We start from the raw sequence: 12,055 nt of genomic DNA, 5'->3' as shown, positions 1-12,055 counted from the left end.
TCTCCACAATCCTGGAAGTGCTAAGGTTACTCTGTTACTCTGAAAGGTCAACAGGTTGACCTCAACGCACTGATGCATTTATTGAACAGAACCTCAGAAGTCTCAGTACTGTATGTTTCTAAGTGACTACACGTTTCCCTAGTCATAAAAAACATTTCTGTAAGATCAATCATATTTTTGACCCTGTTGACTTTCCACTGTAAACTTGAAAAAAGTGACAAACACAGTTGAGAAGTATTCAGTTTTTACAATACAGTAAATATTGACCGTAATGAAATGGACATAGTGGCATGATGTAAGTCTTTATTAAATGTAATTGAGTGGGCAATGCATCTGTAACTCCCCAAGACCAGGTAAAATCAAGCAAGACAACAAATATACAAACAGTATACACTAATGTAACAATGAAAAACATTTTGTGGTTTGTGATGGACCATCAATGAATGTGTTACTGGATTTGGCCCATTACCAAACCAAAAGTAGATTAACAAATTGACGTCTGTAGCCTGCTCTAGTGAATGTGTCTAAATGCGTCTGGTCACTGGTAGGTCGAAGGTCAACCTCTGTTGGACCTTTGATTGTTTTCACACCGTTAAAAACCATGCAGTCACAAATGTCTTAGAGACCGAGAACTGCAACCATGTACTTGTACACTTTTGATGACATCCTAGAGGAGGTGGGCAAATTGGGGTGATCCAAGAAGTGAATCACTGTCCTGCTATGCATGATCTCCATGCCATGGGCCGGTGTCTACGTAGGCATTATGTTCTGGGGGTTCACCCCAGAGCATTGGTGCCGGGACTCGGGTGAGTCAGATCCGGCAGAGCTGTGGTTGGAACCTGATGGACACTAGAAAGATCACGGTCCCTCTGGTCAACACCTCAGGAGTGCTGGTCCACAGCCAGTGTGAGCAGTATGACCTGGACCGGAACAATACGGGTCTGACATGTGACAACCCAGAATCTGACCTCACTGACGACCACCGCAGGAAAGCTCCCATGACCTCCTGCAAAGAAGGCTGGGAGTATAACTACAAAGGAAGGCAGTCCTTTGTGACTTAAGTGAGAACTTTATGAAATATACAGTACCAGTCAAAAGTTTGGATTCACCTACTCATTCAAGGGTTTTTCTTTATTTTAACATTTTTTTATATTGTAGAATAATAGTGAAGACATAAACTATGAAAGAACACATATGGAATCATGTAGTAACCAAAAAAGTGTTAAACAAATCAAAATATATTTTATATTTGAGATTCTTCAAATAACCACCCTTTGCCTTGATGACAGCTTTGCACACTCTTGGCATTTTCTCAACCAGCTTCATGAGTTAGTCACCTTGAATTCATCTCAATTAACAGGTGTGTCTTCTTAAAAGTTAATTTGTGGAATTTCTTTCCTTCTTAATGCATTTGAGACAATCAGTTGTGTTGTGACAAGAAGATAGCCCTATTTGGTAAAGTACCAAGTCCATTTTATGGCAAGAACAGCTCAAGCAAAGAGAAACGACATTCCATCATTACTTTAAGACATGAAGGTCATTCAAAACTGATCATTTCAAGAACTTTGAAAGATAATTCAAGTGCAGTCGCAAAAACCATCAAGAGCTATGAAACTGGCTCTCATGAGGACCGCCACAGGAATGGAAGACCCATAGTTACCTCTGCTGCAGAGGATAAGTTCATTAGAGTTACCAGCCTCAGAAATTGCAGGCCAAATAAATGCTTCACAGAGTTCAAGTAACAGACACTGTCATTGTCCTGTTGAAAAACAAATGATAGTCCCACTAAGCCCAAACCAGATGGGATGGCGTATCACTGAAGAATGCTGTGGTAGCCATGCTGGTTAAGTGTGCCTTGAATTCTAAATAAATCACAGACAGTGTCACCAGCAAAGCACCCCCACACCATAACACCACCTCCTCCATGCTTTACGGTGGGAAATAGACATGCAGAGATCATCTGTTCACCCACACCGCGTCTCACAAAGCCACGGTGGTTGGAACCAAAAATCTCCAATTTCCACAGGTCTAATGTCAATTGCTTGTGTTTCTTGGCCCAAGCAAGTCTCTTATTTTTATTGGTGTCCTTTAGTAGTGGTTTCTTTGCAGCAATTCAACCATGAAGGCCTGATTCACATAGTCTCCTCTGAACAGTTGATGTTGTGATGTGTCTGTTACTTGAACTCTGTGAAGCATTTATTTGGCCTGCAATTTCTGAGGTGCTGTTAACTCTAATGAACTTATCCTCTGCAGCAGAGGTAACTCTGGGTCTTCCATTCCTGTGGCGGTCATCATGAGAGCCAGTTTCTTGATGGTTTTTGCGACTGCACTTGAAGAAACTTTCAAAGTTCTTGAAATGTTCAGTATTGACTGACCTTCATGTCTTAAAGTAATGATGGACTGTTGAGCTGTTGCTTATTTGAGCTGTTCTTGCCATAATATGGACTTGGTGTTTTACCAAATAGGGCTATCTTCTTGTCACAACACAACTGATTGGCTCAAATGCATTAAGAAGGAAAGAAATTCCATAAATTAACTTTTAAGAAGGCACACCTGTTAATTGAGATGAATTCAAGGTGACTAACTCATGAAGCTGGTTGAGAGAATGCAAAGCTGTCATCAATGCAAAGGGTGGTTATTTGAAGAATCTCAAATATAAAATATATTTTGATTTGTTTAACACTTTTTTGGTTACTACATGATTCCATATGTGTTATTTCATTGTTTTGATGTCTTCACGATTATGCTACAATGTAGAAAATAGTAAAAAATTAAGAAAAACCCTTGAATGAGAGGGTGGTCCAAACTTTTGACTGGTACTGTATGTTCAAGACATTGAATTTTAATTGAATTTCAGAACAATGAACCGATTAAGATGGCAGTGAATGATAAGGTATTTGTGATTTTCAGTTTGACCTGGTGTGTGCTGATGCCTGGGTGGTGGACATGTTCCAGGCGACACTCAAAGTGGGCTTCTTCATAGGCAGCATAGCCATTGGATACCTGGCTGACAGATACGGAAGGCTATGTGGGTCAGACAGAAGATCCCACCAGTGCAGATTTCTTACTGACTTTTAGAAAGACTTAAAGAACGAGAAAAGTGAAGGAAAGTGGACTTGCTAAAAGAGAGTGAACCCTTACTGAAAGAAATAAACTTCTGAAATACTATGTGTAGAGATGGAAAAATGAAATATAAAGATTTGAATTTCCATCCCCTGGGTGTTCCTTTTTCTCCTTCATTTTCGATTTGGCAGAAAGAAGTACTTCTTAATGTCCAACCTCTTGAATGGGATTTTGGGAATCCTTGTAGCATGCTCTCCAAATTGGGTATCCATGCTGGTCTTCCGAGCATTCTATGGCTTTGGTGACAAGGGTTGGTGGCTGGATATGTCCTGAGTATGACAACATTACTTTTTTAAACAATGTCTAAAACCTTAACATTTTAATTGTAATTTTACATTTCAAATTGTTGTTTTACAAATTGTAGCTGTAATAATTACATCATATTGCTCTTGTGGAGATCACACTTCAGTCACAACACTTTTGACCATAGCATCATGTCAGAGGCTTCCTCTCTCGTCTCTATGTATCCTCTGTGTTCTGTCCTCATGCCCTGCTTTTATCCCCTCTCCTCAGTCACTGAGCTGGTAGGAGTAGAGTACAAGAGAACTGCGGGAGTCATCTACCAGATGTTCTTCAGTGTGGGAATTCTCATCCTGCCCCTCATCTCCTACTTCATCACAGACTGGTGTTGGCTGCAGGTGGTCATCACTGCACCTTACATCCTCTTCCTGTTCTACTACTGGTAAGACCTGGAACTGCCTCGTACTGTATATATTCAGGTAGATTTTTGTTTGTGCGTTTCATGTATTCAAGCTTTTTATATCGCATTTTCTATTCTGGCTTCCAGGCTGATCCCAGAGTCTCCAAGATGGCTTCACTCTCAGCACAACGCAAAGAAAGCTGTGAAGATCACTGAGGCAATACCTAAAGAAAACAAGAAAACCCTGTCCAAGAACATTGAGGTGAGAAATTATTGCTTTGAAGGGTAGATCAAATTTAAGAAACTAAAGAAAGCTCCAGTAACTGAAATGTAGTTTGTTATTACTCACATTTGGCTGTTGTATCTTACAGACACTCAAAGACAGCACTGCATGGTAAACTAGATTGAAGAATAACTTTCATATGCTACTGTATCTTACATACGATGAGAGACGGCAATGCCGAGACCTCAACTGCCTCATTCATGGACCTAATCAGAACTCCAAACATGAGAAAACACACCTTCATCCTTACCAGTTTCAACTGGTATACCTTTTCCACAAACAACAAGAACATATCAGGAACTATAATAGCCTTATTAGTCACAACTATAATGTTTCCGTTACAGCCTCTTGCCCACCGCCACCCACATGACGACCAACAAAGAACCTGAGACTGTCTGATTCCCTCCTGGACTTCTTAGAGGGTGGTGATGAAAGTATGAGAGGGTGGTGATGAGCAGTATTTATTATTTCATGTTATTTTATGTTAACGTTACCTGTCCGTTTAATTTGTTGTCTCTAATACAATAAGGATTGTTTGTATAATGGTGTTTGTGAAGTTTTATGTTTTATATTATATATCCTGTATGTTGTGTGTCTGTATTCTTTTTTACATTGTCTATTGCTGGCAGCACCTATTCACTAAGTCAAATTCTGGGTATGTGTGCATTTACTTGGGGAATACATTTATTCTGATTGGAACTTATTTTGATTTCTTTCACCTCTACCATGTGTCCATGGTTACAGTAAGATCTCCCTCTCAGATCACGGTGGTCCTCTGTAGCTCAGCTGGTAGAGCACGGTGCTTGTAACGCCAAGGTAGTGGGTTCGATGCCCGGGACCACCCATACACAAAAATAAATAAATGTATGTCGCTTTGGATAAAAGTGTCTGCTAAATGGCGTATTATTATTTTATCATGTGCTTTGTGACATGTTTTTATTTTTTTTATTTGATCATGTGTTTAAAGTAATTAACTGAAATGTGTTGTTGCCCTAGCTTTGTTATTATAAGTGTTGGTAATATTGTCATCAAATAATTTATTAACAGTGAATGTTTTTTTGACATTTACTTACCTGCCATTGTAGAGAAGTGGACGGATTGTGTTGTTTCTGTGAATTGACATTATGTTGTGTGAGCAGAAAATATGTAAGAGAGAATGTCTATGGTTACACAACCCTACATCCGCAAACACACCAACTTGTAATAAAAGTATGTGACATTAAACTACAATTACAATTATGTGATTATCTTGCAGGAGTATAGCAAAAAAATCCACAGTGTCTAATTTGCATAATAACCATCCCAACTTAGAATGTATAAACTATGCTCTAAGTTCACTTTGAGAGTGAAGTATTAGCATCATAAAATTAATGTGTGAAAGAGTATACTATAAATATGTCTAAAAAACAACTTTTATAGTTAAAAGTAATCCACTTCCTAAGGGTTCGTAAGGGCACTATTTCTTTGTGAGACAGAAAGTGTGTTATTTGATTTGGCTCGGTGACACTTTACAGTAGATGACCATTCAGATATGCTACACAGTGGAATTGCACACAGCCAGCACTATTAAAAAGTAACATGCTGCCTCCGTTGGCGATTCAACACAGTAAGTCCAAGGTCAACCTCACTATTGGACTTTTGATCTGCTCTTTGCTTTTAAAACCCCTGCAGTCTCACAAATAGTATCTCTGCTTCTGACACCCAACGCTGCAACCATGACCACCTTCGATGAAATCCTAGAGGAGGCAGGGAATTTTGGTCGTTGCCAAAAGCGCATTTTCGCTCTGCTATGTATGGTGTCGTTGCCTTTTTCTGGGGTCTATGTGGGCATTGTGTTCCAGGGGTTCACCCCAGAGCATTGGTGCCGGGACTCAGGGGTGAGTCAGATCCGGCAGAGCTGTGGCTGGAACCTGATGGACACTAGAAAGATCACGGTCCCTCTGGTCAACACCTCAGGAGTGCTGGTCCACAGCCAGTGTGAACAGTATGACCTGGACTGGAACAATACGGGTCTGACCTGTGACAACCCAGAGTCTGACCTCACCGACGCCCACCGCAGCAAAGCTCCCATGACCTCCTGCAAAGAAGGCTGGGAGTATGACTATCAAGGCAGGCAGTCCTTTGTGACCGAGGTGAGAAATTTCCCTTTTTTTTATTAGACAATAACTTGTATTGTTATGTAACACTAAACAAATTAATGTTTTAAGACATTAAAGGGATACTTTGGGATTTTGCCAACGAGGCCTTTTATCTACTTCCCCAGAGTCAGATGAACTCGTGGATATCATTTTTAATGTCTCTGCGTGCAGTTTGAAGGAAGTAGCTAACTAGCGCAAGCCCAATTGCTAACTGGAAGTCATAGCACGCTAGCAGATACCCATATACTTCCAGTTATTGTGCTAACGCTAGTTAGCATTGGCTCGCAAAACTACCTCTAACTTCCTTCTTACTGGACACAGAGACATAAAAACAGTATCCACAAGTTCATCTGACTCTGCGGAAGTACTGTAGATAATGGGCCTCATTGCCAAAATCCCCAAGTATCTCTTTAATATGGCAGTTCATTATGAAGTATTTGTTCATTTCAGTTTGACCTGGTATGTAATGATGCCTGGGTGGTGGACATGTACCAGGCTACACTCAATGTGGGCTTCCTCGTTGGAAGCATAACTTTTGGATACCTGGCTGACAGGTAAGTTTACTTCGCAACGCAGAAGAAATATTCTTTTTTTCAATATTAGATCCTGTTTTTACATTCTCTTTTTTTCTTCTTCTTTGAAGGTTCGGCAGAAAAATGAGCTTCTTGATGTCCAACCTCTTGAATGGGGTTGCTGGAATACTTGTAGCAGTGGCTCCAAACTATATATCCATGCTTGTATTTCGCACAATCTTTGGCTTTGCTGTCAAGGGAGGCTGGATGTCTGTATATGTGCTTAGTATGAAAAAAAAACCTTTGTCCCACAAAAGTTGATATATTAACTACGGCGTATATGATTTTGATTAATAATTTGCAGCAAATTTTTATGGTTTAGTAAATAGGAAGTTAGTTTATTTCCTATGCAACTTTCAACAGAGGAGGATGGTCAAATTATGTTTCAGTAAAACTCTTGCTTGACTTAAGGTTACATGCTTTACTGTACAGTATGTGTCTTACCTGCAGTGTTGGGGAAATATAGTTGACCAAGTTACCAATTACTTCACACTGAAAGAAGTTAGCTACACTAAAGCTACCTTTAAGAACAATATAGTTGACTTAACTAAAGTTACATTTTTAAAAAGTAGTTCACTACACCCAAACTACTTTGTGATAAATTATCATATCTAAATCTGATATGTCATAGACTACAAATTGCAAGAACAGATCATTCTGGAGTCAGATGTTTACAGAAGGTGTACTTTAGCCTATTAAACACAAAAACTGTTTCAAATTAGAATTAGGCAGGTCTGATGCCGAAAAAAATCTTTTTTGCCTACTTTACCCATATTTTATTTTTGCACAAATTGTTGTGTTGTTCCATTAGTTAGCTACACCGCTACATGGCAAAAGCAATTAACTACTGAAAACACTACCAAGATTTGAATTGAATTCAATGCAGTTAAATTACTAGTTGAACTACATGTAGTTCATTACTCCCCAACACTGCTTACTTGTCTCCTCAGTTACTGAGCTGGTGGGAGTTGAGTACAGGAGGATGGTGGGCGTGATTTTCCAGATGTTCTTCAGTGTGGGTATTCTCGTTTTGACCCTCATTGCCTACCTCATCACTGACTGGCGCTGGCTGCAGGTGGCCTTCACTGTTCCTTACTTCATATTTCTATCTTACTTCTGGTAAGACCCGGAATCACCTCAGATATTATACAGGCCTGTTGTAGGATCACCATGTCCAATGCCCTGCTATACTGTATGTCTGCATGGTTCTGAAAACCTCATGTTGCGTCTCACATTTTGGCTTCCAGGTTGATCCCAGAGTCTCCAAGATGGCTTCTCTCTCAGAACAACTCAACCAAAGCTAAGGAGATCACTGAGGCAATAGCGAAGGAAAACAAGAAAACCCTCTCCAAGAACATTGAGGTAAGAAATGTTTCAGGGGATCATACATAATTAAAAAGGCACTGCTAAACTAGATTTGATGACAACTTCCATAGCCTAACATATTTTACAGACGCTGAGCGATGACAATGCAGAGACCTCAACTGCCTCTTTCCTGGATCTGGTCAGAACTCCAAACATGAGAAAGCACACCTTCATCCTCATGTTCAACTGGTAAGACCCATGCTGCAAAAAATTGCTAGACATCTATGACCAATGATTTAAGCTTAAATTACAACAGCACTTAAGCTATATGTAATGTGGGGGATTATACCATAAATAATCTTCCCTGTAGCCGATACTACTACTTTTTTATACGTGAGGTCCCTGGGACAGTATTCAATAATCAAGGTTTCGCTTCAGAATGTTCTGTTTAACTCTGGGCAACATAAAATACATCATACATACCAACAACAACCCAGGAGAACATGCCAAGGGAGAAGGAGAGCGGCACCAATGGAGACAGGTACTCTTGCCATAGAACCTTTACTCCCGATTAAACTTGTCCATTTGCAATACACAATGGTTGCTGCTCCCGTCCTCCAACGGCATGCCAGCCTTTACAATTTTTAGGGGATCCCCTGAAACATCTTCTTCTTCAGTGGAGTTTAATGGTGGTTGGCATCCATTACTGCCCCCAATTCAAGTATAGTATAAATCTATTACACTTTATGATACAAAATGGAAAAGGGGTAAATAAAATAAAGATACAAATAAATGTTGAATTACCCTACCAACTAACCCTATACTCATTCAAACCAATCACCTTATTCCACTACTTTAACCCTCTCTGATCCTACCCCAGGCCAACTGCCTGAGAGGACTGGACACTACCACTCAACACACCTTGTAACTCTTCTGAAGTCAAATCTCGTACCCCCAATTACTTCTCTGCAGCTGCCACCACATGTATTTTAGCTGACTTACGTTTCATCTCTGCGGTACAGTTGATAAGCATTGCTATGAATGCTAAGAAGCCAACCTTACTGAAACATATATCACTCATTGGCCTATCCCTCTGTTCTTGCACATATCTACTATTGTGAAAATTCTTACACAGGAAAACTCTAAGTCAATCTTAAATTATTCATTGTTTATTGTCAGCGCGCTGGAGAGGTTACAACGAACTTGATGCACCATAGTGAACGTCTGTCAGGAGCTCTAATGGGGCAGTTCCGTTAGTACTCTTATATACTGCAGACAAGTTATATTTGCATGATTTAGCTTATTCATCATTAATTCATCATTAACATCTGCTTCATTCATGTGACCGACCAATACTGGGTCATGCATGTGACAGACCAATACCTCACGAGGCTTCTTCTCTCTAAGCTGAGACCTTGAAACTGAGATATCTTTTGTTCTCAAAACAAGGGTCTGGGCGTACTGCCAAATTGCAGATACTGATAGTGAGGGTTCTTTCAATCAGTCACTTGCATGAACACAGAAAACAGTTATTAGAAAAGCACAAACATTGAACACAGAAATGTATAAAATAGAAAAGCACCAACATAACATTTTCCATCACACTGCTATTCACAGAGATCCTCTCAGAATATCCCCTGAAACAAGGGAAAAGCTCAGTTTTTATACAAAAAGCCACACCCTTAATTAAAAGGAGGTGCACCTGTGACTGGCAGAGGCAAGAGGGTGCGTTCAAGAACCACAACAAACTTTAACCCGTTACATATACATTTATGACAGGGTCCCTTTCTCTTCTCGTGGCCTAATTTGATGTTGTATCATCATCTTCACAGGTTCACTAGTGCTATTGTCTACCAGGGTCTTATCATGCGTGTGGGAATCGCAGGAGGAAACGTCTACATTGACTTCCTGATCTCTGGCCTGGTAGAGTTCCCTGCTGCCTTCCTAATCCTCTTCACCATCGATCGTATTGGACGTCGTCTTCCCTTTGCTACGGCCAACATTGTAGCTGGAGTATCCTGCTTCATCACTGCTATGATCCCAGATAGTAAGTGTGCAATATCTGAAAGGAAACTTGTTAGAAAATGGTAGTACCCCGTCTTATTTAATGTGCATAGTACATACGATACAGTAATGTCTCTCTCTCTCTCCTGCAGGTTACTTCTGGGTCAAAACAGTTGTGGCCTGCGTTGGCCGGTTGGGCATCACCATGGCATTTGAGATGGTGGTGTTTGTGAACACTGAATTATACCCCACCTTTGTCAGGTAAGGTTTACCAGGGGTGCACATCTCAAAATGTATAACTAATAACAAACATAGCAGGAAACAAATTATGGAAAAAATACTACAACTGTTTCTCTCCTCAGGAACCTGGGCGTGTCAGTGTGCTCCACTCTGTGTGACATCGGAGGCATCGTTTCCCCGTTCCTGCTCTACAGACTGGCTACCATCTGGCTGGAACTGCCACTCATCATCTTCGGTACATGATTAAAACACTAATTAACCTGTTATAAGATGCTTATACACCGGAGACCATTTCTGTCTGAGGAGTCCATTTCTGTCAGACACTCAATGTGGTAATATGTTTTGTTGTACCCCACAGGGGCGATAGCGTTCGTAGCTGGAGGTTTAGTCTTGCTGTTGCCTGAGACCAGAGGTGTAACACTTCCTGAGACTATCGATGACATTGAGTTCCCAAACAGGTATGATTTTCTTTATCACTTCAAACTAAACTAAATTGCACTGTAGTGTGTTAGAGGATTTGTTTGGGGAATATGGATTTATTGTACATATTCCATTGGTGATCAGACACAAAGAAAACTGCCTGAAGAGTCAACAGCTGACAAATCTCTTGCCCACTGACATGACGACCAACAAAGAAACTACAATCGTCTGATCGATATTGCTCCACCTCTTCGCCACAAGATTGACAGCATACTGAACTCATATACTGTATTTACGAATGTATAACCTATAATATGTTTTTTGCATTTGTTGTTTCCTAACACTAGCTGATGTGAATCCTTTCATGTTTTTGTGATGCTGGTATTTATATGTATTACTGTACAGGACATGATTTTAGATCATAATAATGATCATAATAATAATTTAGATGTTAAAATACACACAATGGTGATTTCTATCATTTAAAAAAAATATTTCAGTTGGAAATCCCCAAATGATATCCACTATCAGTCCTCCACTAATTTTATGGTAGAAGTTGCCAGAAATGTCATCTTCTCAAGTGTGTTTTGAGAAGATTTTCTTATTCTAAACTGTCTCTAGTTATCCCAAATGTTAACATACCCCAGTCGTGTTAATGTTATATACATGTATTGTTGACTGACCTGACTGAAATTAATAAAAAGGTTTCCCATCAAAGATCCCAATGACACACAAGCTCTTCCTTTATTTAACATGTGGTCAAACACCATTGTTGTGTACCAGGCTAGAACCTTGCAATTTCGGAAGAAATCACTTACCACAGGTATTTAATTTGTACTTTCAAGTCTTACAAGTCTTAATAAAACTACATTTAGGGCTCAAATTCAACATTCCTCAAGATTATGGAGGTATAGCAGAGGGTGAAGAATTAATCTTCATCTGATTGTTAATCCAATCCATAAATTTAGATACTCTGATGTACACCCCTGGCTTCATGGCGTCGGCACAGCCCAGACCCCACGATGTCACTCCCTGGAGAACAAAGGTGTTCTGAGCATGGCACACCAAAGGGCCACCACTGTCACCCTGGAAGAAGTCAAAAACAGAGGTAAAAAACTCTGATGCAGTTAACTTTAAACTCATTGTGGAAACTGCGGTATACAACCAACCACACAGTCCTTAATGAAATTGAATGACTACTGGTTGTTGCTGAGCATGTACACTACCAGTCAAAAGTTTTAGAACACCTACTCATTCAAGGGTTTTTCTTTTTTTAAACTATTTTCTACATTGTAGAATAATAGTGAAGACATCAAAACTATGAAATAAA

The 12,055-nt window shown here is 39.9% G+C and overlaps 2 protein-coding genes and 1 pseudogene across 2 annotated transcripts in view; 2 read left to right on the top strand and 1 right to left on the bottom strand.

Annotated features, from left to right (window-relative positions):
* The first annotated feature begins 640 nt into the window (after nucleotides 1-640).
* Nucleotides 641-4,435, top strand: LOC121552146 (annotated as a pseudogene).
* A 1,270-nt stretch (nucleotides 4,436-5,705) lies between these two features.
* On the top strand, nucleotides 5,706-11,455 carry LOC121552583 (solute carrier family 22 member 2-like). The gene is made up of 11 exons (XM_045211293.1): nucleotides 5,706-6,178; nucleotides 6,635-6,738; nucleotides 6,828-6,982; nucleotides 7,707-7,875; nucleotides 8,004-8,118; nucleotides 8,210-8,310; nucleotides 9,894-10,108; nucleotides 10,218-10,326; nucleotides 10,428-10,540; nucleotides 10,664-10,763; nucleotides 10,870-11,455. The coding sequence occupies exons 1-11, from the start codon at nucleotides 5,762-5,764 to the stop codon at nucleotides 10,955-10,957; spliced, it is 1,686 nt and encodes a 561-aa protein (XP_045067228.1). The 5' UTR covers nucleotides 5,706-5,761; the 3' UTR covers nucleotides 10,958-11,455.
* LOC121552147 overlaps nucleotides 11,445-12,055 on the bottom strand; it is a 63,420-nt gene continuing 62,809 nt past the window's right edge. The window contains exon 38 of the mRNA XM_045211177.1: nucleotides 11,445-11,811. Within this exon, the coding sequence (XP_045067112.1) occupies nucleotides 11,626-11,811 (186 nt within the window). The 3' untranslated portion in view covers nucleotides 11,445-11,625. The remainder of the gene's footprint in view (nucleotides 11,812-12,055) is intronic.

Source organism: Coregonus clupeaformis, chromosome 36 (genome assembly GCF_020615455.1).
Source record: "Coregonus clupeaformis isolate EN_2021a chromosome 36, ASM2061545v1, whole genome shotgun sequence".
NCBI lineage: Eukaryota > Metazoa > Chordata > Actinopteri > Salmoniformes > Salmonidae > Coregonus > Coregonus clupeaformis.
The sequence above is the reverse complement of the archived record's forward strand: the minus strand, read 5'-3'. Positions and strand labels throughout refer to the sequence as shown.